The following is a 27240-nucleotide window of genomic DNA, read 5'->3' as shown; positions in this document are numbered from 1 at the left end:
CCTGACATTAACCCGAATGTCCTGACAACTAGATTTTTCCTGGATTAATTACTTACGAACTGGGTAATCCACTTTTCCTGTTCATTTCTTGCCAGAAAATATGTCAAGATGGCATAGGAACATGATTTTAATCGATGAGATTTTCATTCAGTAGCATTTAAAAGCCTGGCTCTAATAAGCAAATATTGATGTATATATTTAGTTCCTTTTGCAAGTCATACATATCTTCCACTTTAATTAAAGATGATGTCCAAAGAAATGGACAGGTAGTGCCACGAATGGACAAATACAGGGCACCACATATCTAAATAAGATTAATGAAAATAGAATTAAGATCTATGCAACTCAGAACAGATAAAGGTGAATATTTCCTTCATATACACATACATATTTGTTATAATTCTCTGCTTGGAGGTATGGTAATGACCATTGACATAGAGGCTATTGTCACAAGTTGTGCAGCATTTGGATTCAAAGTGTGTATATTTAGAAAAAAAGGCAAAGACATAGCTAGAAAAAAGACTTAATTAAACCCTGTGATATTGCAATAATAACAGCTAAATTAATTTCCAAGTTCACCTCAACTCTTATGTAATACTTTTTTCAAAACACTGCATCTATACATAGAACTTCTTCTTTATAATGTTCCTTTTTTTCAAGCTATGATGAAACAAAACGGAAGATGGACAAAGACTTCCCAAAGACCATTGAGGATGAATTTTCAGGAATTAATGGTCGAATAGATGCTGCTGTAGAAGTTAATGGTAAGTATTTTCTCTGTCATGTGATTTGTTTCAAGCATGTTTTTAAAGCATTCTTGTTAAAAGCTCTTGCCATTTAATTTTTCTGGATGTTTTTCATGACATCTCTGTTTTTGATTTTCAAACCATACTTTCTTTAGTTATTACATTTACCGTATTTTTCAAAGTATAAGACGCACCTTAGTTTTTGGGGAGGAAAATAAGAAAAAAGCTGATGGGTGAGTGGATCGGCCTTCCGGAATACCCCCAATCAGCTGTTCCCAGAGGTGAATTTTAGCAACAAGTTGCTTGGTTGTAAGCTCTGTGCCTTGCTTTTTTTCCCCCTGCCTCTGAAACTTCTGAAACTTCTAAAACTCCGTTTCAGAAAAAAACTTTTTTTTCTGCCTCTGAAAGCCTCTGAAACAGAGCTTCAGAAAAAAGGCTTTTTTTCTGAAGCTCTGTTTGGAGGCATTTTTTTCTGAAGCTTCTTTCAGAGGCTTTTATTCTGAAGGACCAGAGGTGGGTTCCAGCAGGTTCTGAACAATTCTGGAGAACCAGTAGCGGAAATTTTGAGTAGTTCGGAGACTCAGTAGTAAAAATTGTGACTGGCCCCGCCCCCATCTGTTCTCTGCCTCTCAAATCCCAGCTGATCGGGAGGAAATGGGAATTTTGCAGTAACCTTCCCCTGGAGTGGGGAGGGAATGGAGATTTTACAGTATCCTTCCCCTGGAGTGGGATGGGAATGGAGATTTTACAGTATCCTTCCCCTGCCACACCCACCAAGCCTAAGGTGACCAGATTTTAACATTGGTAAAGAGGGACATTGTGGGCATGGCTTATTTTGTGGGTGTGGCTAGCTGGTCATGTGACTGGGTGGGCGTGGCTATGTGTATAGGATAAGGTGAACAGATTTTAACATTGGTAAGAAGGACACCATTGTGGGCGTGGCTTATTGTGTGGGTGTGGCTTGGAGGCCATGTGACTGGGTGGGTGTGGCTAGCTGGTCATGTGACCGGGTGGCCATGGCTATGTGTATAGGGACTACTCAGAGGGCTGAAAAGTCATTTCTGACAGGTCCTCACACTTTTGACTGGTCCTCACACTTATGACCATCCTCACATTTATGCCCGTGCAGCATTCTTAACAACCGTGTCACTCATTTCACAACTGCTTCTCTTCACCATGGTGACAAGATAGGGCAAAAACGTAAAATGTGAGGACAGTCGTAAGTTCGAGGACTGGTCAAAAGTGCGAGGACCAGTCAAAAATAACTTTTTCAGCCCTCCAAGTAGTCCATATGCACAAAAGGACTAACCAGAGGGCTGAAAAAAGTCATTTCTGACAGGTCCTCGCACTTTTGACTGGTCCTCACACTTATGACCATCCTCACATTTATGCCCGTGCAGCATTCTTAACAACCATGTCACTCATTTCACAACTGCTTCTCTTCACCATGGTGACAAGATAGGGCAAAAACGTAAAATGTGAGGACAGTCGTAAGTTCGAGGACTGGTCAAAAGTGCGAGGACCAGTCAAAAATAACTTTTTCAGCCCTCTGAGTACTCCATATGCATTAAAGGATACAGCAATAGAGAGGGATGAAGGAATGGAAATTAGAGTAGGAGTGAGGGTCAGAGAGGGAGGAAGAGAGGAGGAGAAGGAGAAAGGAAGAGGAAGTAGGGAGGAGAAAAAGAGGGTGGGGGGAAGAGAAAGTAAGAAGGAAAGAAAAGAGAGAGGTGGTAGGTTTGAGGAGAAAGATTGCTGTACAATAAAAAAGATGAAAGGGAAGAAAGCCAACCCCAAGCAAATATAAAGATATTAAGATAAAGAATGAATTGTTAAACTTTAAAGAATAAAAGAGAACAAAAATGAATAAATAGCAATAATTAGAAACACACATACAAACATACAATGTATTTTCTTTGAACAGAATATTTGGCTGGTTCACAAATTTAAACAGCTTTTAGTCATTTCAATTAAATTTACAATTTCTATATTTCCTTTTTGCCATATTTATTCCTCATCTATTTTTTTAAAAAACCAATATTACCCTTCATCCTCATCTCTAATCTTAATCAAATTCAATTTTTCCCTTCTATTCTATATTATACCCCTTCCCATTGTCATCTATTTTTATATCCATCCTCACATTGGTTAATTATGTAATTATGTAATACAGTTGTTTAATACAAATTCAACATTTTAATATAAATCAATTAGTTATATAACTATCTTTTTTGTATATTAATCAATATGAACATGAATATTCCAATTATTTCCATGCAATCCAATTTCTTACAAATCAATTAATTATATTTACCAATAATAATAAACCAAATAATTTCCCCCATATATTCCTGCAAACCACAATTTAACCATTTCTGCTTTCAACACAATATACAATTATTAATAGTATCTCAATTATTACAATTCCCTAGTTAAATAGAGCTTTTTTTCTTTTGTGTTTTAAAATCTTGAACTCTCCTCTTTTGCCCTAAATTTCCCATTGTTTGCAGTTTTTTGCACCTACCTTTTTTGGTGAAGAAAAAGAAAAAGAAAGAAATCTCTCTCTGCCTCATTTTGTCACGTTGCAGCTTTACTTTTGCTTTCGCCTTTGTTTTCAGCATAGCTAGGGGGGAAAAAATTGTTCCAGGAACTTTTTGCAGCTAACTAACCTAGCGGAAGCTGTAGGGGCCAAAAGCGGGACGTCTGGTCACCTTAACCAAGCCATGCCCACAAAGCCATGCCACGCCCAGAAAGTCACACCCACAGAACCGGTAGTAAAAAAGTTTGAAACCCACCACTGTGAAGGACTATCTGTATTCTGTTCAATCTCCTTTCTTTGGTATTGATATATCGATTAACCTCTTCCGATCTGTTGGTTATTGTGTTATTCTCTTGTGTAGCATAGTTTGGTTAGAACCTTTACTGATTCTTCTTTTGTTGTTTGCCATATTATTTTAGATAAAAGCCTTTCAGAGGCTTTTTTTCTGAAGCTCTGTTTGAAGGCTTTTTTTCCTGAAGTTTTGTTTCTGAGGCTTTTTTCTGAAGCTTCTTTCAGAGGCTTCTTTCAGCCTCTGAAATCTCTGTTTACGAGGCTGGGTGGGGCTACATTCGGAGTATAAGATGCACCCAGATTTTCACCCTCTTTTTTGGGGGGAAAGATGCGTCTTATACTCCAAAAAATACGATACTCTAAAGTATGTATTTTCCTCATCCTCCTTTTATTCATGATATGATTCTGTAGAGTAAGTAGGTCAACAGGCCACACTCAATGAATTAGTTATTTGACCGGGGAGGGTGCGGGGAGGACTTAAAAATGAATTTCCTACTCCCAAGGTAATATTCTGGTTCTTATCTAGTGTTGGGATTCCAAGTCCAAGAACTGCCCATGCTAGTGGGGATTGATTGATGATTGATTGATGATTGATTGATTGAATGTATAGGTGTCCTGACTTACAAAGACCTACAATTATGTATGTGGAAAGGGAGAGAGAGAATGAGAAATGTACAACTAACCAACATAATGAAAATATTCAGAACAAGATCGAAACAAAACAAAGCAATACAAGAAGGCTCCAAAATCACTCTGTTCCCCAAGGGAGAACAACCACTTCTTCAGTAGTTTTCCAAATGACATATGCTGGAGCTCACTCAAAAAATGCCTTTAATATAATTAAATTCTTCTGGTTTGCGGTTGTATTTTCCTTTATAAATTAAAAAAGACTAAATAGAGTTTGTAGATAGAAATATCATGGGCCAGTATTCAGGGATGAAATCCAGCAGATTCTGACAGGTTCTGAAGAACCGGTAGTGGAAATTTTGAGTAGTTCGGATAACCGGTAAATACCACCTCTGGCTGGCCCCAGAGTGGGGTGGGAATGGAGATTTTGCAGTATCCTTCCCCCAGGAGTGGGGAAGGAATGAGGATTTTGCAGTATCCTTCCCCTGGAGTGAGGTGGGAATGGAGATTTTGCAGTATCCTTCCCTTGCCACACCCACAGAACCGGTAGTAAAAAAATTTGGATTTCACCACGGCCAGTATTGTATAATCTATGATAAATTGGCTATATTCAGAGCCTAATAATAATAGACATTTATTTGAATCCTTCTCTTCCAATTTTTTTTCTTTTTCTTTTTTTAGGATTCATTTACTTCTTTTCAGGCCCCAAAGCCTATAAATATGACAGAGAAAAGGAAGATGTGGTTAACGTTGTGAAATCCAGCTCTTGGGTGGGCTGCTGATCTAAAGTGACCATAAAGAGGATGACAAATGAGGCAGCTGATGCAGAAACCAAGGCGTGATCAACCAGAAAGAAAGAATTGCAGTCCCTCTGGTTTTATATTCAGAAAAATGACTATAGAGCACCGTGTTATCGCTCAAATCCAGTGAAGAAAAGAAAGCAAAAGAAAAATAAGCAATTCAAGAAATCGACACAGTAGAATATCAGTTACTTTGATAATCCCTAATTCACGGATGTTATGAACCTACCCAAATCATATGAATGAGTCATTCGAAATCCTTACCTGATAAATTTAGATAAAATGCAGAAGTGATATTTTCTTATTAGATGCCATTCCCTTGCTTCTATGCCTCTTCTAAATAGCCCCAAGTGATTATGTTGATAATTCCTCATCAACAGCATGTATTATTAACACAATCCTTCAGATAATGTGATGTGGCCAGTGTGTGGAAGACCATTTATGATTTGTGGCAGAAGTAGGGGACATTAGTAACAACAACCCTCAAATGTCTGACAGTGGCCAAAAAAAAAAAAAATGTCCACCAGTTTCCAAAGCCTCTTAAGTCTTCCCCAGTTCATTTTTTTCTTTTCTTTCTTTTTTGCTTTGAGTCAATTTTTGAATGTTGGCAATTGCCTGGACAATTCCCTGCAGTTCTCCTGGCAAGATTTCAAAGTGGTTTGTCATTGCCTTTTTCCTAGGGCTGATACAATGACCCGGCCCAAGTTCACCCAGCTGGCTCCATGCCTAGGGTAGGACTAAAGCTCATGGTCTCCTGATTTCTAGTCTGATGCCTTAACCAGTGGTGGGATTCAGCCAGTTCGGCCTGGTTCATGCAAACCGGTAGTTAAATTGCTGGTTGGCCCCGCCCCTTCCTGCCCCGCCCCTTCCAGGAGTCTCCACAAGCCCCATTTTCGCTCCCAGGTAAGTGCAGGGAGGCCTACTAGGGTGTGCAGGGGTGCAGTGTGCCCTCCTCCACTGCCCATTTTTCGCTCCCAGGAGGCTTCAGGGAGGCCTCCTAGGCCCAAAACGGGGTGGCGGGGACGTGCCCCCCGCAGCCTGTTTTTGCTCCCAGGGGGTGTAGGAGGCTGAGTGCTGCCTGTCGCACTCCCTAGACACGCCCACCATGGCCACGCCCACCCAGACGGTCATTAGGGCAGAGAACCGGTTGTGAAATTATTTGAATCCCACCACTGGCCTTAACCACTAACCAAACTGGCTCTTCCCTAATTCATTACCTGCAAGAAAGTTGTAGAGGGCGTAAGTATTCCTCAAGAGAACCTATCATATTGTCAGTTTGCTAATTAAATAATTAATTTATAATCAGAGGGGCTTTGTTTTTATAGTTTCAAAGCTATGCTCATATCTTAAGAAGATTGTAAGCTTCTTGATTCTAACAGGAAATTATGTTTCTTCTGAGCACCAACAGAACAAATACCATTTCTTGTCTGAAGCCAATGTACTTGCTTGCCTTTGTGTATGATGAAACGTAAACCCTTCCAGTGGTGCTCCTTTTCCTTCCACGAGTAAAAGAATATTCAAGGAGGATTATTTGTTGCAGGAAAGGGTTTGTGTGATTAATCTCAAAGCCTAATTCTGACATTGTTGCTGTTTTTGATAGTTGTACATTTTGGGGCCCACCAGGTAATCTACTTATTCAAAACTGGTACAAGTTTCCAAACTAGTCATGAATGTTGACCGAGTGGTCCACAAGGGGAATGTCAAAAAATTCAAAATGGCAGGCATGACCATGAAATCAAAGTGCCACTTTTTATACATGGTTTAAAGTATCTAAGAATGTAATCATTACTATTTAATCCTTATTATTGCTCTCAAGAGGACACGGTGGCTCAATGGCTTGTCGATCGAAAGGTTGTCAGTTTAGCGATTCGAATCCCTAGTGCTGCATAACGGGGTGAGCTCCCGTTACTTGTCCCAGCTTCTGCCAACCTAGCAGTTTGAAAGCACGTAAAAAATGCAAGTAGAAAATAGAGACCACCTTTGGTGAGAAGGTAACAGCGTTCCATGCACCTTTAGCATTTAGTCATGCCAACCACATGACCACAGAGATGTCTTTGGACAGCACTGGCTCTCCGGCTTTGAAACGGAGATGAGCCCCGTAGAGTTGGGAACAACTAGCACATATGTGCGAGGGGAACCTTTACCTTTACCTTTGATTGCTCTCAAATCACAGAACAGAGAATAACAAAATTGGAAAGGGTCTTTGGTTTTATAGTCTTCTAATCCAATCCCCTGCTTGAGCAGGAGACCCTATGCCATTTCAGACAAATTGATTTAAATATTCTATTTTGTATTTTATATTGTTCTATTTGAAGAAGAAAAAAATTATTTGAGGATAATTTTAGAACTATTTATTGTAGATAGATAATCAATACTAGACAAAAATAACCAAACAAAATTATATGAATAAACTATCTGCACAGTGAAAGCAATGGTCCTTAAATGAGATTTACTTTAATTGCATCAAGCATAAATTAAATATGTAATAACTTTATGTTACTATATGGATATCAAAGGCCAAATCTCATGTTTGCTTTTTAATTTGTTTTGGTTTTGGTTTGAGGGTGGTAATTATGGGTTTGTTTGTTTCTGAATATTAGCTTCTGGAAAATACTCCACTGAAAAATAATGACAGAGGTTAGAGCTATGAAGAGGGGAAAAAACATAGGCCTTATGAACAAGTCTGTCAATCAAAGAAGTTTTGTGACAATTGTGAATTTGGGACTGTTCTTATATAGGGCCAATGCCAAAAACTATTTTGGAAAGAGAACAATTTTGAACTACTGTACAATCCCATAAAAGCTGTGTTTTTACTGTATATAAACTATTGTTTTATAGATCATGATTTCCTGGATTATCACCGTTTATTTTGGATTTTTTTTTTTACTTTTCCTGTAAAGAAATTAGAACATTGGAATGGTGGCTCCCTCCTTTCTTTTCCACAAAGAATTGATAGATAATTAATTTGATTTCCCCCAGTTAAAACAGTAATCTTTCTGAGTGAAAGTGGATTAGAATGCATTCCCACATTTTTTCCTCTTTATATTAACATGGCTACTATCTGCCATATAGTGTAGAACCATATGGGTACAATGTAATTTAAATTTCCCCCTTCCTCTTCCCTTTTTTTCCTTTATCATAAATCACACTGTTTTACAGCCATTCCAATCTGACACAATCCAGGCTGGTTGCATTAAAATTCCCAGCAACTGAACTAAGAATTACAGACATAATATTCTAACACAGGGATGTCAAATTCGATTTCATTGAGGGCCACATCACGGTTGTGTTTGACCTTGGGATGGAGGGGAGGGTGGCCAGGGTGGGCATAGCCAGCTCATGCATGCGGTCCTCCCGTCCTCTGTTTTCACTGGCAGAGGGTCGCAGGAGGCCTTGGCAGCCGAAAACGGAGCTTGGGAGCCTGTTTTCGCTGGCACAAGCACAGTGGGCCAGTCCTTTGCTGTTTCCAGGGTGGCCCCAGGGGCAAGATCTAAGTACCCCAGAGGCAAGATCCGTCCCCCGGGCCTTGGGTTTGACACCCCTGTTCTAACACAGCTGGATTTGGAAAGATTGAAACTTTCAAACAGGTAATTATGAAACTCACCCACAGCCACCTCACCATTTTCTTCAGAGGCAATTAAAAAGTCTGCAGCGGTAGCAACTTGATCCTTGCGATAAAAAACATTGCTCAAGGCAGTTTCAGGGAAAGCAAAACTGCAGACCAATGCTAAGCCCCTTCATAAGCACATGAAGGTTATCGGTCATGCTAATTTATAATGTAAATAAATTTATAAGAAGGATTATTTTACTTGGAGCCTGTATCCACTCAACAGAACAGAATTCAACTACTCCCACCCAACAGAGGTATTCGGATCCCTCAGCCCTTCGTACCTTCTCCTTCCAGGTTTTAGGTTATAAACAGTGTAAATTGTTTGATTATAAATAGTAACATTTTTTTAAAAAAGTTTTTTATTTTTTTAAAAAATATATCAAATCAATGCATGAACAGTGTGGGTATCATATATTCTAATACAAATAAAACTAATGAAATTGTTCATAATTATTACATTCAATCAACTTAAGTATTTCTAATAATAATACACATTTATATTAGGCTATAATCCATCATTATTAAATTATTCCATATTATATCTTGTTATTACTTTTATTATTATAAAGTGTATACCCTTATATTCCCCCTTCTCTTATTTCTATCACTTATTCTAGGTTTAAACATGTCACACTTTATTTATTTATTTTTTTAAAAAGACCTTTTCTGTTTATCCTATCTAACTTCTAGTCATGTCACCTACCTAAAAAGAGAAAAGAAAAGAGAGAGGGGGGAAGGGAAAAGCAAATCATAACAACAGCAAAAAAAAAAAAAAAGGATCATCCATCTATCGTCTTTTGCCTGCTTCGATATTTTAATTGTTACACTTTGACAGAAAGAAAGAGGAAAAAGAGAGGAAAGAGAGAGAAAGGAAAAGCAAATCAGAACAATAAACTTTGATTGATATACTTAAAAGCATAAATAGTAACATTTCTCATCAGATTAAAATATAATTATTTATTGAATACAAACCACTGTTATGATACCACGGCAAAAATACTGCATTGATAGAAGCATGATTTACAAATTACAAGAGGTTCCACCTGTTTTGTATATGCTACCTGTTGTAACATATGCCAGTTAAACATGGACACTAATCTCACAATCAATTCAAAAGCTATGAGTGGCACAAAGAGCCATGGAAAGATATATGCTCAGTATCACTAGACAAGATAGAAAGACCTGCACGTGGATTAGAAAACAAACAAAAATATACGATGCCATCAAAAGAGTAAAAGAATGGAAATGGAAATGGGCTGGTGACATAGCAAGAAGAGCTGATGGCAGATGGACCAAGGCAGTCATGGAGTGGATTTCACTTGATAAAAGGCATCCACTTAGGACTTAGGACTTAAAACAAGATGGAGTATTGCAGGCCCAACTAGCAAAGGAAAGCTCAAGACTCTGTAGAGATTCTCAGTCATCCAGGTCATGGTTGTCCCAAAGGTGTTTTTTCAGGAGGCAACTGGACTTTGTTTTTCTTTTGAAGATGTTCCACTTCTCATCCAGGAAGCTTCTCCAGCTCTGACAGGATAGTGGGGAATGGAAGAATTTATATTCCTTGCAGACAGCTGGTCATTTGGCATCCTTTTAGAGGATTGTTGAAGCACTTGGAGGTTTATCTGTGTCCTCAGAGACACCTGAGTAGTACTCCTGGTTCCTGAAGTCTACAATTTTTTTCCTCTGGAAATCCATTCCTACTCCCACACCATTCAAAAGGAGTTCATCCCAACTTCTATAGCTAAAAGTCTGTAGAGATTCTCAGTCATCCAGATGATGCTTGTCCCAATATAAATCAAATCAAAAAAAAAAAGGTGCCTTCTCAGGAGGCAACTGGACTTTCTTGTTTTTCTTCTGAAGATGAGAAGCGAAAAGTCTTCAAAAGAAAAACAAGAAAATCCAGTTGCTTCCTGAAAAAGCACCTTGGGAAAAGCTCAAAACTGTATTGGTTGGAAGAGGCCTTCATCTTGCAGAGGATAGACAATGGCTAGGATGATGACGATGATGAATAGTTCCACCTATTACATAGTATTCTATTCAGTTCTTCCATACTTCAAGAAGGATTCAAATAAGTGGGAAAAGAGCAGAGAAAAGCAAAGTGATCAATCAGAACATAGGATACTAAGTTTTAGAGGGAGGGATTGAAAGAATGTAGTGTTTTGAGAGGAAAAAAAATGAGAGAATAGGGTAACACTCATCATATACCTTAAATAATGTTACATAGAAGATCAAGATCTGATCTATATCATCCCAGAGCAGAGGACACAGAATACTATTTTTAAGTTACGAGAAGTCAGATTCTGAATGAATTTTGAGGAAAAGACCAGTTCAGCAGTAGAATCAGTTACCTAGAATACTAATAAGCCCCTTATCATTCTTCAACCAAGATGGTTTGAATTTGGATTTGTGCACTGAGTAGAGGACTGGACTCAGGGAACTAAATGACTCCTTCTGATTAATTCTCGATTCTAGTAAACTTTCATTGGATGGCATAGGGCCAATTAAATTCAATTAGGAAATATTAAAATATCAGCTTTCTAAGATTGTGTTGAACACTAGTCTTACACAAAACTAATTGCTTGGCCATGTGCCAAGATGTGGCTTTTTGTGTTGATTAGAGATTCAAGAAGTTGAAGTTGTAATCAATGTTCATACTTGTTTTGGAACAAAATATTTAAATATAATCTCTTGCCTGGTCGAAATCAACAAAACTCAGATTGACATTGTTAAATTTATTAAATGGAGAAAGGTGTTAAGTTTCTGTGAACACTGGTAACTCTTTAGTTCATTGACCCCAATATTCCTACCTGATCATAAATTAGAAACCAATGGAGTAATTTGATGCTAAAATTAGTACTATGATTTGTGTAAAGCACTATTTGGAAGTGGTTTTTCTAATAATGCTTTAGTTCAAGTTTGGGAATATATGTTTTTGCAAGTTTTGTTTTTTAGATCTCTTAGTCCTTCTCTCTTGTCATGGTCATGTTAAATCTGAGATTTGTCTAGTGCACTGCAAACTTAAAATGCATTTAAAATGCTGAAGTCTAGTACTTAAAATATAAAACTAAACCTAGGGAAAATTGGGATTTAAAATGCATTCTGGAATGCATTTTAATGGAACGGAACGGAACGGAACAGAACAGAACAGAACAGAACAGAACAGAACAGAACAGAGTGATTGAACACATAAGAAATTTGTCTCAGGTACATAAATTCTCAGTATGCATACTGTTATGTCCTTATAAGGACATCCGCCCTGATTGGCTGCCAACCATCGGGCGGGAGATTTGAATCCCTGTCAAGGGGCGGTGCGTCTGCCGGGAGCGAATATAAGGAGAGCTCCGGCAGCGCGCCAGCAGTCTTGACTCGTTACTTTGTAATGAATAAAAGTTGCTTTATGTATCGAGCTGGTCCAGTCTTCTTTTCCCTGCGCCGGATCTAACACTGGCGACGAAGGACTAGAGAGAAGAACCTTCACAAGACTCTTGGCACGATCGCCCACCGAACAAAATCACCACACCACAGCGATCTTCCAGAATGGCCACCCCGCAAGCCCCGATGACCGCGCTGAACCCGTTCGACCCATCCCGGGAGAAGTGGAGGTCATACATGGTCCGATTCCGGCAGTTCCTGCGAGGCAATGGATACCAGAACCTCGATGAGGAGAGAAAAAGAGCCCTCTTCCTGGCTCATTGCGGATCGGACGTTCTGGAGATGGCGATTGACCTCGTGGCACCCAGGGACATCGAGGAGATGTCCTGGAACGACCTGCAGGAAGTCCTACAGGAGCACTATGCACCTACAGGCACCCCCATCGCAAACAGGTTCACCTTCCAGCAAAGAAACCAGCGGGAAGGTGAATCCATCAAGGAATTCGTGGCAGCGCTTCGCCAAATCGCTGCCAACTGCGAGTTCGACAATGTGGACAATGCCATCCGGGACCGCATTGTGTTTGGAATGCGAGATGTGGGGCTGCAGAAGAAGTTCCTCAGCCGGAAGAAGATTCCGCTCAAAGATGTCCTCGACGAGGCAACGGCGGCTGAAACGTCTGAGCAAGCAGCCGCCGCGATGGTAAAAGCAAGGGGGATCCATAAGATCCACAAGTCGGGCCCGACCTCATCAGACGAGGCAACTACTCAATCCGAGTCTGATGAGGAAATGGCCGTCCACAAGGTGTCCCGCCCTCCCAGGCGGGAAAACCCACAGCATGGCGACCGGGGAGAGCGATGCGGCAGCTGCAGAGGCGACCACCCCAGGGCAAACTGCAGATGGAGGGACGCGACCTGCCGCCGATGCCTGAAGAGGGGCCACATCGCAGAGGCCTGCAGAGCCACAGATCCAGCCCCGGAACCACCCAGACCACGATTCAGGGAAAATCGAAAAGATAACCAGAGGACATCCAAACGGTCCTCAAACCAGTCCCGGCGCGGGGAGGAGGAATATCCCCGCAACAGAACAGTGCACCAGACCACCACCATTGCTCACACAAGCGACGAGGGAACCACCAAGTTCCACGTGACACTGCTAGCAGAGGGGTCTCCGTGCAAGATGGAGGTAGACTCCGGATCCGCCTACTCCATCATGGACTGGCAGCACCTACAGCAGCTGAACCCGGCATACAAAAGGACCCAGCTGAAAACCCCGAAGGCGAGACTTGTGGACTTCAACGGGAACCCCATTGAAATCCTAGGCAGAGCCACAATCCGGGTGAAGTACAACGACTTCAACGGAAAACTACCCATCACCATCGTGCAGCACAGCCGACCGAACCTGTTGGGTGTGGAGTGGTTCAAGCCGCTGGGACTTTCACTTCAGGGCATCCACGAGATCCGCAGGGACGAACTCGACTCCATCATCGAAGAGTTCAAAGAAGTCTTCGATGGTAAGCTGGGGAAATTTGTGGGGAGGCCAATCTCCTTTAATCTGGACAAGGGAATCACCCCAATCAGGCTCAAGCCCCGCCGAGTTCCATTTGCCCTGCGGCCTAAAGTAGATGAGCAGCTGGATAAGCTGATCGCCCAGGGCGTCCTGGAACCGATCGATCATGCCTCATGGGAGACCCCCATTGTGACCCCACTGAAGCATGATGGGTCTGTGCGCATCTGTGCTGACTACCGTTGTACCATCAACAAGGCGTTGGCACAGAGCGCATACCCAGTCCCAGTGGTGCAACATCTGCTGCATTCCCTGGGATCTGGATCAATTTTCGCGAAACTGGACCTGGCCCAGGCTTACCAGCAACTGCCAGTGGATGACAAAACGGCGGAGGCTCAAACAATTGTCACGCACAGAGGGGCATTTAAATGCAACCGCCTCCAATTTGGAGTCAGCGCTGCCCCTGGCATCTTCCAATCCATGATGGAACGCCTTCTCCAAGGCGTTCCAGGGGTGGTGCCTTACTTCGATGATGTGCTCATCTCCGGTGACTCAAGAACCCAACTCCTTGAAAGGCTCAGGCTTGTCCTGCAGCGGTTCAAGGCCAAGGGTTTGAGGGTCAGGCGGGACAAGTGCATCATAGGAGTACAGGAAGTCGAGTTCCTGGGCTTCCTCATTGATAGCACAGGCATCCACCCCACCAAATCAAAAGTGGAAGCAATCCATGAAGCTCCAAGCCCAAAAAACAAAACGGAGCTTCAGGCTTTCCTTGGGTTGCTCAACTTTTACGCCATTTTTTTAAAACAGAAAGCCACAGTTGCTGAGCCACTCCACCGCCTGCTGGGAAAATCGGCTTCCTGGAAGTGGGGCCAGGAAGAGGAAGCGGCATTCCGGGCCATCAAAGGACTATTGACGTCCAAAAGCGTACTCATTCAGTACAGCGAGACGCTTCCCATCAGACTGACCTGCGACGCGTCGCCTTACGGGGTGGGGGCAGTCCTCAGCCACGAACTGCCCAATGGCTCGGAAGCCCCAATCGCGTACTTCTCAAAGACTATGTCTGGCGCAGAACGGAACTATAGCCAGCTGGACAAAGAAGCCCTGGCCATCGTGGCTGGAGTGAAGCGCTTCCACGAATACCTCTACGGAAGAAGCTTCACCATAGTCACAGACCACAAGCCTCTCCTGGGACTCCTCGCAGGCGACCAACCAACCCCGACCTTCATGTCCCCGAGAATGACGAGATGGGCAATCTTCTTAGCGGGCTACTCCTATAGGCTCGTGCACCAGCCAGGCACAGCCATAGGAAACGCCGACGCCCTCAGCAGATGCCCGTCGAAGAAGCCGGTCGAAGACCCAGCCCCCACACTCCACCTACTGCACATTGATGACGACGCCAGCTGCCCGGTGTCATCCGCAGATGTGGCCGTCCACACCCAAAAGGACCCCACACTCCGCACAGTGAAATCCTGGATCCTCAGAGGGTGGCCGTCGGGAAAGCCAGAGGAAAGATTCAGCCCGTTCGCCAGGAAACAGGAGGAGCTGTCCACCATGAAGGGCTGTCTGCTATGGGGAGACAGGGTGCTGATTCCAAGCACTCTGCAACGGCGAACGTTGGAGACCTTGCACAAGGGGCACCCGGGCATCGTCCGCATGAAGGCACTGGCACGGAGTTATGTCTGGTGGCCCTCCATGGACAAAGACATTGAACAATGGGTCTCCAGATGTGACCCGTGCCAAGAAGTTCGCCCAGCGCCGCCGCAATCCGAGGTCGCGAAGTGGGAGACCCCCGGCAACCCCTGGTCGAGGGTCCACATTGACTTCGCGGGTCCGATGCAGGGGCGACACCTCCTCATCGTGGTAGATGCCTTCTCCAAATGGCTCGAGGTGGTGCCCATGGCATCTACCACAACGGATGCGACGATCCGAGCCCTGCGCCGTCTCTTCGCCACTCATGGTCTACCGGATGTGCTGGTCTCAGACAACGGCCCCCAGCTCACATCCTTGACCATGGAATCCTTCCTGGCGGGACTGGGCATCCGCCACGCCCTGTCCGCCCCTTACAGGCCGGCCGGAAACGGACAAGCGGAACGCATGGTCCGACTGACCAAAGAGGCCCTCACCAAGATGGGCCCGGGGGACTGGCAAGAGCGCATAGACAATTTCCTCCTCACCCAGCACATCACGCCACACGCCACCACCCACAAGAGCCCGGCCGAACTGTTGATGGGCAGAAGGTTGAGGTCACCCTTGGACCGGCTGCACCCCCAATACAGCCCGGAAGTGACCGCAACCGCCAGCCGCCCGCTTCGCGCCTTCAGCAACGGAGATTCAATTTTCGCGCTGAACTTCAGCGGCTCTCCTAAGTGGCTGAAGGGGAAGATTGCCAGCACAACCGGCCCCAAATCATACATCGTCGAGTTGGAAGATGGACAGTTCGCGAGACGTCACATCGACCAACTCCGAAAAAGGTGGGGGGGAGCGCATGAAAACCAGCCTGACGAGGGAGGCCTACAACACCCCGATGAGGTAGACCTCCAACACCCCAGCGAGGTAGGCCTACCACACCCAGACCCGGTAGGCCTACAACAACCCGGCGAGGTAGGCCTACGACACCCCGACGAGGTAGGCCTACCACACCCCTGCGAGGCAGAGCAGCACCACCCCGTCAAGGTCGGCCCAGCCCACTACCAGATGCTGTCACGCCGGCAGCCCAGCGAGGTAGACCGGGGCCAACCGCACGGAGGATGGCAACAACAACCCAGCCAGGTGGGCACCGGGCACAGCAAGGCCAGGGACCACCAACCCAGCCCGCAGGTAGACCGGGACCTGCCCAGAGGAGGAGCAACGCACCCCACCAGTGACAGCAGCCCATGCCAGCCCAGCCAGGGAGACTGCAGTTCAAGGCGAGTAGACCGGGACCCAGCCAAGACGGGCAACCCACGACCCACGGGCGAGGGTGGCACACTACTCACCGACGTGGGGGACCCCCGCCCATCACAAGAGACAGCCAAGAAACGACACCCCGACCAGGATGGCCCCAGGCACCAACCAACGGTAGACCAGGGACTAGGGGGAAGGGGAAGTCGACAACAACCCGGCCAGGGAGACCTGCACCACCCCGGCAGGGGAGACCTCCGCCGCCCCGCGGAGGTAGCACCGCAACAACACCCCGACCAGGTCGACCACCGCCAGCCAGACAAGGTAGACCGACGCCAGCCCAACCGAGGGGGCCAACGCCACCCCTGCGAGGTCGGACAGCACAACAACAACAACGAGAGCCAGCACCACCCGAACCGAGCGGAACCGCCACCCGAGCGGCAGCAAGCCGGACCGAGACCGCACCACAGCGCCCGGGAGACCAGGGAAGAGCAAGAAATGGACTTACCGAGACTCAGACGCTCTTCCCGGGTCGGAACCGAGCAGCCGAGGCGAGGCGAGAGATCCACAGGACAGGAGGAAGACCACCAGGACCAGCGATCCAAGGTCTGCGGTCCGGCCGGAGGCGCTGGGGGTGGCCCCGCTCACTCGACAGCCGAACCGAGCCCGGTTCCGGAGAGGGAACCAGGAGACGAAAGAGCCCCGTCCTTCCAGGCCGGAGACGGAGGAGAAGTGAGACTGCGCAGGTCAGCTAGGGTGCCGAGGCGTCCGGCGTACCTGCGCGACTACGTAACGTTTGTGAATGAGATTGACATTTCGGACTAAGGGGGGAGGAGTGTTATGTCCTTATAAGGACATCCGCCCTGATTGGCTGCCAACCATCGGGCGGGAGATTTGAATCCCTGTCAAGGGGCGGTGCGTCTGCCGGGAGCGAATATAAGGAGAGCTCCGGCAGCGCGCCAGCAGTCTTGACTCGTTACTTTGTAATGAATAAAAGTTGCTTTATGTATCGAGCTGGTCCAGTCTTCTTTTCCCTGCGCCGGATCTAACACATACAAACAATAAAGTAATATAATCCTAATAATGATACCAATAAGAGAAGGTAACAGAAAAGATGAGAAGGATGAGTAATAAAACTATACTAGATGGGTAAATATCCTTAGATATAAGACAATACTGTGGGAATTAGGTTTTCAACAGAGTGATGGCATGAGGGAAAAAATTTTACATAACTCACTTTTTATGAGGTATCTTTCCATAAATATTTAAAGGAAAATTTATTTATTTATTATTTATTTATTAATTCAATTTGTATGCCGCCCCTCTCCGAAGACTCAGGGCGACTCACAATGCAAAATGTTGCTCCATTGCTTCTAATTCTGTAATAGTTTTGGCCATTCTTCCGAATAATAAGGTATCAGTCAACCATATATACAAACTTATTCATGGTTCAGTAGGGTTCATTCTTAAAAAGTCTTGACTATTTTTGTTACTTTTGAGGAAGAAAGAGCCATGACAGAGCATTTTAGGATGAACAGTTGATTTCTTAAAAATAAATATACATTTTTAAGAATATTTCCCCACTTTCATTTTGAATAACTAAGAATGAACCTCTGATGAAAAAGATGAAGTAATGAAGAACTCTTATGGAAAACGAATGGAGAAGAACTAAGAATAAACTTCTCTTATGGGGAAGAACCAATTTCAAAAGGATTGTAATAAATTCTCAACAAAAACATGGAGAGATATTCTTCCATAATTTCTCAAGGGCAAGACTCCCACTCAAGCAGTTACAGCCAAATTGCTTCTGAAAAAGCCCACTGGGAGGATTTCTCTTAGGAGCTGGGATTTAATGGAACTATAGGAAGCCAGAGAAGTTGCAGAGAAAACTAAAAATACTGACTGTATAAATAAAAATTGGTCATCCCAGATAAGTCTCAGTCACCTCATAAATGCATTAACACCACTACATTTCGCCCCTGGGAAGTACTTCCAAAATCTTTTCTTCTTTGATAGAATTTTGAAAGCAAGGACTTTTTATTCATCAAACTCGATGAGCATGGGTAGGAAAACATGCAAAACTTTTCTTTCTCCAGCACTAAGTCAAAATAGAACTAAATCATGTACCTTTTGCTATTCATTATTATTGCTGTTGCTCCATTAAAAATTGATATTATTATTTTGACTAAGTGCTTTTGGACTATTATCAAATCTGTATCCTATGTATTTCATATGTAAAAGGAAAATACAGTAGAAATATTAGTACAACCTTCCTTTCCTTACACATTTTCCAGTTCCACGTGTTTCCATCTAGTCTGGCCAAGACTTGTGGACTTCAACTCCCAGAATTCCCCAGCCAGCCATGGAATTCTGGGAGTTGAAGTCCACATGTCTTAAAGTTGCCAAGGTTGGATAACCCTGGTTTAGAGTTTTCAGATTATTAGTGCAGCTAGGCCAGTGATGACTAACCTTTTCCGGACCGAGTGCCCAAAGTGTACCCAAACCCCCAAAATGCAATGCACATGTGGCCCCCCATATGCACCCCGCCCCAATGCATGTGCGGCAGAGACCTGGAGACCAGCTGGCTGGCAGGAGGCAGACAGACACATGCGCAGCAGAGCTGAACTGGGGCGACGGCTCGTGTGCCCACAGAGAGGGCATTGCATGCCAGCTCTGGCACACGTGCCATAGGTTCACCATCACGGAGCTAAGCTAATGAAATTCTATGTGTTTTAGTGTTAACAACTAGCCTGAATGATAGGTAGTTCTTTTGCATACTTTTAAAGGAACTTGTTAATTTCTTATGTGGGAAGAGGTACAGGATTATTTCACAGAGTTAGCAAAATTATGTGACGGAAGCATTAATGACAGCTAAGTATATTGACATCTTCTTAGATTAGGGGTCCACAACCCCGGAGCCATGGCTCAATACTCGGCCTTGAGCCATTCGGAACTGGGCCACAGAAGGGATGGGTGAGTGGTGCAAGTCTCCACACCATTTGATGACTGGAGAACTCTGTCTTAGATGATCATCTCTGCTTTATCGATCAAGAAAAAGCTACCGAAGGGTGATTTAACCAATATATTTAGCTAGTTATTTAGAAAGGCAACCCTAGATAGGACAAGAAGCTTAAAAAAAAAATCTGCATAATAATTAAATTCTACATGGAATTTGGATCAATAAATATTGTCTTGAACAAATTGAGCTGTTGAAGCTCTACAATTCTGTGTTGAAATGGTTTCTGTTATTGCTATTATTAGAAATGTGTATGGATACTAGATATTGTATTTATTTGATGGATTGATTGATTGATTTCTATAGCCACCCATCTCAGTAGATGACTCTGGATGGCCACAGAAATCAAACAAATAAATAAAATAAATGTATCCTGGCTCCCAATAATTCCTGGTAGTTTACAAGGAAAAACATTAAAAACATTTGCTTTTCATTAACACTTTTATGCACTTTATTTTTTTTATTTTTGACAACAATAAACAACTAATATCATTTCTCAGGGTATTACCTTACCATTGAACTGTTGTTCCATCTTTCCTTAACATGTTAAACTTATCCAATACCTATGATCCCATGCAACAACTAAATAATTATCATTTGCTTGTCATTAACTGTTTTGTACATTTCACCTTTTTATCATGTCCAAAAGCTTTTTGAGGTGTCTGTTTACAATTCCCTTCCTTCAAAAACAAAAAACAAAAAATCTTGATGTAAATCATTGCTATAATCTTGCCATTCCCATAATTTACAGCTGTTTTAGACATTGCAACATGTCTAAAAAAAAAAAAAAAAGCACTTGACTCACTCTTGAGAATAGCCCGACAGTTCCAATAAAGATGTGAGATACAACCAGGATGATAAATGGTCATCCAAGGATATTAGGATGTGGGATACATTGCTCCATTTTGCAATTCTCTGATTTTTGTTGTGACTGTTGTGAAATTTCCAAACCAATTTTTGCAGAAGTAGGCAAAAGTCTACCGTCAGCTAAGTGATTTATCTAAAGGTTGCACAAAAAAAAAGCATTTTGTGCCGTCATTTAAAAATTATGTTATCAATTTGAAGCAAAAAAAAAAATTTTAGCTCACAAAAAAATAATTTTAGCTCACCTGTTGGCAGGAATTATGTTACTTAATTCAACCAAGCCACTACATTTTATTTCATTTTATTCCTTAGTTAGAACAGGGCAAACTTGTGGTTGCCAGAAATCTCATTTACCATTTGGGATAGGTCCTTAATTTTGCAAAACGGACAAGGCTACCTCACTCCCAAATAGAGATAAGTTTGAGGCCAGATTTTAAGGTTTCTTTGTTTTGCTAATATGCTTATTTGCTGGGTTTCAGGTATTTTCTTTATCAAAATAGCTAGCTATTTTCAATATGCAATGACAGAGAGGCCTTGGAAGGTCATATAATGAAAATTGAGGAGTAAACACCAATTTTGAACTTTAAAAAAATCCAAATTATTAAATGGGAAGATAAAAAGAAAGAACAGTAATTCAATGGTAGAATTTATAATTGGCATACACTTCTAGGTAAGACTATGAAAGGCCAAACTTTAACCTTATATAGCCTTTGGCTGCTTGTCTCTCATGCATAATGCCACTGGAAATGAATTTGGTTTAAGAAATCTATTTCTGCATTTCAATACCTTTTTCCACTTTTGCTACAGTGATAGCTTGGTGTTTAAAGGTAAAGGTAAAGGTTCCCCTCGCACATATGTGCTAGTCGTTCCCAACTCTAGGGGGCGGTGCTCATCTCCGTTTCAAAGCCAAAGAGCCAGTGCTGTCCGAAGACGTCTCCGTGGTCATGTGGCCGGCATGACTAAATGCCAAAGGTGCAAGGAACGCTGTTACCTTCCCACCAAAGTAGTCCCTATTTTTCTACTTGCATTTTTAACGTGCTTTCTAACTGCTAGGTTGGCAGAAGCTGGGACAAGTAACAGGAGCTCACCCCATTACGCCGCACTAGAGATTCGAACCGCTGAACTGCCAACCTTTCGATCAACAAGTTCAGCGTCTTAGCCACTGAGCCACTGTGCTTGGTTTTTACACAGCCCTTAATTGCTAGATTCTCCTACTTCTTTTTCCCTCCAGCCCAATGGCAATTGCTTTCCCTTCTAAACGCAAGTCTTTTGAAGATGGGTTAAAAAAATGAAAAAGAAAAGAAAAAGAATAGCTGCAATTTCATTGCTCTTCCAGTTGCTGGGACTAGAAGGGAAACTCGGCAGACCTCTTGTCAGTTTTACTTCATTAAAGGAAACAAAGCAAAATAAAACAAAATGAAGATACAGCCAGCATTTCACAGTTCACCTCTAAATACACGAAAAGAAACAATGTCTGGTTTGGTTCTACAACCCAACAAGACAGACACAGACTTCAGAGGATAATTAGAACTGCAGAAAAAAACAATTACTATCCACCTGCCTTCCATTGAGGACCTGTATAGTGCACGAGTCAAAAAGAAGGCTGTGAAAATATCTACAGACCCATCACATCCTGGACATAAATAGTTTCAACTTCTGCCCTCAAATCGACGCTATAGAGTACTGCACACCAGAACAACTAGACACAAGAATAGTTTTTCCCCCAAACGCCATCACTCTGCTAAACAAATAATTCCCTCAACACTGTCAAACAATTCACTAAGGCTGCATTACTATTAATCTTCTCATTGTTCCTATCACCCATCTCCTCCCGTTTATGACTGTTCGACTGTAACCTTTTTGCTGGTATCCATAAGATTTATATTGACTGTTTCCTAATATGTTTTGATAGCTATTTGTTCCCTATGACTATCATTAAGTGTTGTACCTTATGATTCTTGATGAATGTATCTTTTCTTTTATGTACACTGAGAGCGTATGCACCAGGACAAATTCCTTGTGTGTCCAATCACACTTGGCCAATAAAGAATTCTATTCTATTCTATAAAGACTTGGCCAGTATTTCACAATTCCATTTACTGAAAATTTTATTTTATTTTAAGTAATATATAAAGAATAGTCCAAATGTCCAGGATTTCATGGCAGGTAATACAGCAGTGCAGCATCCCAGTATGAAATAACCATCAAAGGCAGAGGATGGACACTGTTGGCAGGATCGTCATGTCTAGGGGAGACATGATAGCAACATTCCAATATTTGAGGGGCTCCCTAAAAATGGGCTCAAGATATTTTCCAAAGCACCGGAAGGCAAGACAAGAAACAATAGATGGAAACTAACCAAGGAGAGAAATAACCTAGAACCAAGGAGAAATTCCCTTCAGTGAGAGCAAAAAACCAATGAAATAGCTTGCCTTCAGAAGTTGTGAGTGCTCCATCACTGGCTTTCAAAAAACAGAAAAGACTGGACAGCCATTTGTCTGAAATGGTATAGGATCTCCTGCTCGAGCAAGAGGTTGGACTAGAAGACCTCCTAGGTCCTTCCAATTCTGTTATTCTATGATTCTATGAGTGGACAGGACATACGTATTTGCCAGGCCATGCACCAGCAAAGTAGAATGGAAGCATTTGCACGAGACAGAATGAAGCTGAACAAGCAGACCAAAGTCTGTTATGCAGACCAAAGTCCCCTATGCCTGTACATAGGGGACTGGAGGCTAAAACATATAAAGAACAGTCAAGCTATTCTCCAAAGCACCTGAGGGCAGGACAAGAAGCAATGGGTGGAAATTAATCAAGGAGAGAAGCAACTTAGAACTAAGGAGAAATTTCCTGACAGTTAGGACAATTTATCAGTGGAACAACTTGCCTCCAGAAGTTGTGAATGCTCCAACACTGGAAGTTTTTAAGAAGATTCTCAAGGTTGACTCAGCCTTCCATCCTTCCAAAGTAGGTAAAATGAGGACCTGGTTTGTGGGGGCAATAAGCTGACTTTGTATAAAATAGAACACCGCTTAGGGAGGACCAAAAAGCCCTACTGAGCAGGTATATACAAAAGTATGAAGGCTATTGCTTAAAAGCATTGTAAGCCGCCCTGAGTCTCCGGAGAAGGGCGGCATATAAATCGAACTAATAAATAACTAAAATAAATAAAGATGTTGGTTCTGTCTGAAGTGGTGTAGGGTTTCCTGCCTAAGCAGGGGGTTGGACTAGAAGACCTCCAAGGTCCCTTCCAACTCTGTTACTCTAGTCATGTGGAAAGGGAAAAAAAATATTACCTTTCAAGTGGAACTAAAAATCCTGGGCAGTAGTTACTCGCCCAGTCAGCTAAGGAGTGGATTAAGGATGACATCACTCATTTCTGCTCTCCCACAATGGTAAGTGGCATGTCCTCATGCTGGCATCAGCAAAAGGAAGTGTGGATCAGCTCCTAGTCATTGCTGCTCAGTAGTGTTAGACAGATAGAAAGGCCAACCACAAAACCTTCAGCAGCCATGTCCCAAAGGTGCTTTTTTCAAGAGGCAACTGGACTTTCTGGTTTTTCTCTGAAAATGATTTCCTTCTCATCCAAGAAGCTTCTTCAGCTCTGACTGGATGGTGAGGAATGGAAGGATTCATACTCCTTGCACCCAGCTGGACATTTGCATTCTTTTAGTGGGTTGTTAAGTCATCGGACAGTCCCGGAACCAGCGAAATCTGGGGGCTGGGCAGGGGACAGAATGTACCTGCCCTCAGTGTGGAAGGGATTGCCACTCTCAAATTGGCCTTTTTAGTCACATTAGATGCTGTTTTAGGACCTCTTTCCAGAGCACGATACCATAATCTTTTCAGACTGAAGGATGCCAATGTCAAGTCACCTGGAGGTTGATCTGTGTCATCAGGGTCATCTGAGTGGTGCAAATTGGTGTGGAGCCTTCTTGGAACTGTTGAAAGGATGTGTTGTAGTTTGGAGATAGATGATGTTGTATCCCTCCCACTCTGTTTATTTATTATTATATTTCTATACCGCCTTTCTCCCGTAGGACTCAAGGCAGTGTACAGTCAAGAAAAATATAGACACACAAACATCATAAAATTGCTTAGTTACTTAGTTTAGTCAATTAAATAAAACCCAGAATTAGATAACATTTTAAAAATCATTCACATGTTCATATGTTTAGCCCTGCCTGTTGGAACATCAGGGTCTTGAGGGCACGGCGGAAAGCACGGAGATCAGGGATATTCCGTATCTTCGGGGGCAGTTCATTCCAAAGGGTTGGAGCCCTCACAGAGAAGGCCCTCCCCCTGGGAGTCGCCAGTCGGCATAATTTGACTGACGGTACCCTGAGTAGTCCCTCCCTGTGAGAACGGTCGGTGGGAGGCTATTGGTGGCAAAAGACGGTCTCGTAGGTACCCAGGTCCTAATCCATGGAGCACTTTAAAGGTGATAACTAACACCTTGAATCACACCCAGAAGACCACCGGGAGCCAGTGCAGCTCGCGTAGGAGAGGTGTTACATGGGCGTAACAAGCTGCGCCCATAATCACCTGCACGGCTACGTTCTGGACCAATTGGAGCCTCCTGGTGCTTTTCAAGGGGAGCCCCATGTAGAGAGCATTACAGTAGTCCATACGGGAGGTAACTAGGGCATGAGTGACCGTCCACAAGGCATCCCGATCCAGAAAGGGACGCAACTGGGGGATCAGGCAAACCTGATAAAAGGCACCCCTGGCCACGGCCATCAAATGATCTTCTAAAGATAGCTGTGAATCCAGGAGGACACCCAAGTTGCGGGCCCTCTCTGTGGGGAGCAAGATCTCATCCCCTATTGTCAGTGATGGTAACAGCTGACTATACCGGGACGCCGGAAGCCACAGCCACTCGGTCTTGGAGGGGTTGAGTTTGAGCTTGTTTCTCCCCATCCAGATCTGCACGGCCTCCAGGCAACGGGACATCACAGCAAGAAACAGCTGTTGAGAAACAGCTGTTCAATTTTGACATAGATGGCCTCTTTAACCCCTCCATGGGAGAGAATCTCCATAGACCTTTAGGAGCCATAGAAATAAAAGAGACTGGAAAGTGACACCAACATGCGCACATGGTTTTATACATATACATATTCCCAATTGCTAGAACATCACTGTCCTTTTTCAGCTTTCTTTACCAAGATTTGCTTGGAGATTAAATCAACATCTCTTCTCTTACCAAAATCACTAGGAAGGGAGAGATCATGTCCCTAGAGCAGTGTTTCTCATCAACCTCAGCAACTTTAAGGCATGTGAATTTCAATTCTTAGAATTCCCCAGCCAGCATGAAGTCCACGTGCCTTAAAGTTGCTGATGTTGATGAGAAACACTGCCCCAAAGTAACAGAATTATGGAGGAAGTGAAATCTCAGTTAGATCTTTCAACCTAGGCATTAAAAGATCCCTTCATGAATGTTTACATTCAGTAAAATTTATATCTTGGACGCAGCCCCCAACAGGAACGATCACGTTCGCCATAGCATCTTCCCAAAGTAGACAAACAAACAGTATTTAAGTAAGTAGAACCTTAGGAGAATGCCTGCTGACGTTTGTTTTTCACACTCCCTAAGTATCAGACAAGACTCAGCAGGATTTTTTTTTTTACTGCCAAGGAAACTGAACAGTCTCTTGAACTCTTTTGGAAATACAAGAGCTGTATAAAATTCCAGATGGACACCCAGCAAAGTTCTGCTACTGATTCATCTCTTTCACACTTAACTAGCTTACTATATACTCCAATGTTTGACTCTGTTGATCTAGATGTTGCTTATGCTCGCGCTCTCTCTCTCTCTCTCTCTCTCTCTCTCTCTCTCTCTCTCTCTCTCTCTCTCTCTCTCTCTCTCTCTCTCTCTCTCTCTCTCTCACACACACACACACACACACACACACACAGATACATACACACAGAGAGAAACAGACAGACACACACACACAAGGACACACAACTCTAGTCCCAAAAAGAACTTTGCAATCTTTGGTGAACCTCCACCTTACTTGAAAGTAACAGGATATGAGAATGCACACAGTCACAGACTGGCGAGTTGTCATAGACCCCACAGACTGAAGGTATTCTTCATCTCACTCTATCAAAAGATAAGGCTGGAATTAACTAAAATATCAAGCTTTTTTGTTTTACCCAATTCTGCTTTTGCCATCTCATCAAAATTTTCTAAAAAGAGCCTTGCTTGAGCTGATATGACTCCAGGTGACTTCATGGACATATCCATGTTGTTTTCTCAGTCCAGAAGAAGTTTGCTGTTTCATAGTTCTGTTTTGGATTCTTAATTTTCCAGTCTAATCTCCAATCATGGCAAATGTGCTGTCCCAAATATTAATGCCACTTCTTGTAATCATAGCTCTTTAATATTTTGTTCCTATGCAATCTGCTTACAAGTCATATACAGAACTGAAGTTTTTTTTTTCCCAGTGAGATTTTGATGGTGCAGCCACTCTGCACCATCTGCTGAATTTTATGATATGATCACCAATGCAAGAAACAGTGTTTTCTTGCTACTCTTCCTACAATATATTCTCATCTGCATGTGTGCTAGAATAGAATGGAATGGAATGGAATGGAATGGAATGGAATAGAATAGAATAGAATAGAATAGAATAGAATAGAATAGAATAGAATAGAATAGAATAGAATAGAATAGAATAGAATAGAATTCTTTATTAGCCAAGTGTGATTGGACACAGAAGGAATTTGTCTTTGCTGTATATGCTCTCAGTGTTCATATGGAGAATAAAATACATTCATCAAGAATAAAAAGATACAACACTTAGTGATAGTCAAGGTTATTAATAAGCTATCACATCTTACTAGGAAACAATAAAAACAATATAAATTGAAAGATACAAGCAACATGGTTATAGTAATAAGCGAGAAGAGAGAGATACTAGTAAGGAAGAAAAGAATAATAGTAATGCAGAGTTAGTGAAAAGTTTGTCTGTGTTGTGGGAATGAGT

General features: G+C 43.0%; 1 protein-coding gene across 1 annotated transcript in view; it reads left to right on the top strand.

The window, feature by feature from the left end:
* MMP20 (matrix metallopeptidase 20) overlaps positions 1 to 5244 on the top strand; it is a 29168-nt gene extending 23924 nt beyond the window's left edge. Inside the window, exons 9-10 of the mRNA XM_087894631.1 lie at positions 661 to 764; positions 4885 to 5244. Coding sequence (XP_087750757.1) covers positions 661 to 764; positions 4885 to 4985 — 205 coding nt within the window. The 3' untranslated portion in view covers positions 4986 to 5244. The remainder of the gene's footprint in view (positions 1 to 660; positions 765 to 4884) is intronic.
* The last annotated feature ends 21996 nt before the right edge of the window (positions 5245 to 27240 follow it).

Source organism: Pantherophis guttatus, chromosome 5 (genome assembly GCF_059756535.1).
Source record: "Pantherophis guttatus breed Tessera chromosome 5, ASM5975653v1, whole genome shotgun sequence".
NCBI classification, from domain to species: domain Eukaryota; kingdom Metazoa; phylum Chordata; class Lepidosauria; order Squamata; family Colubridae; genus Pantherophis; species Pantherophis guttatus.
Note: the sequence above shows the minus strand (reverse complement) of the source record. Positions and strands in the feature narration are given on the sequence as shown.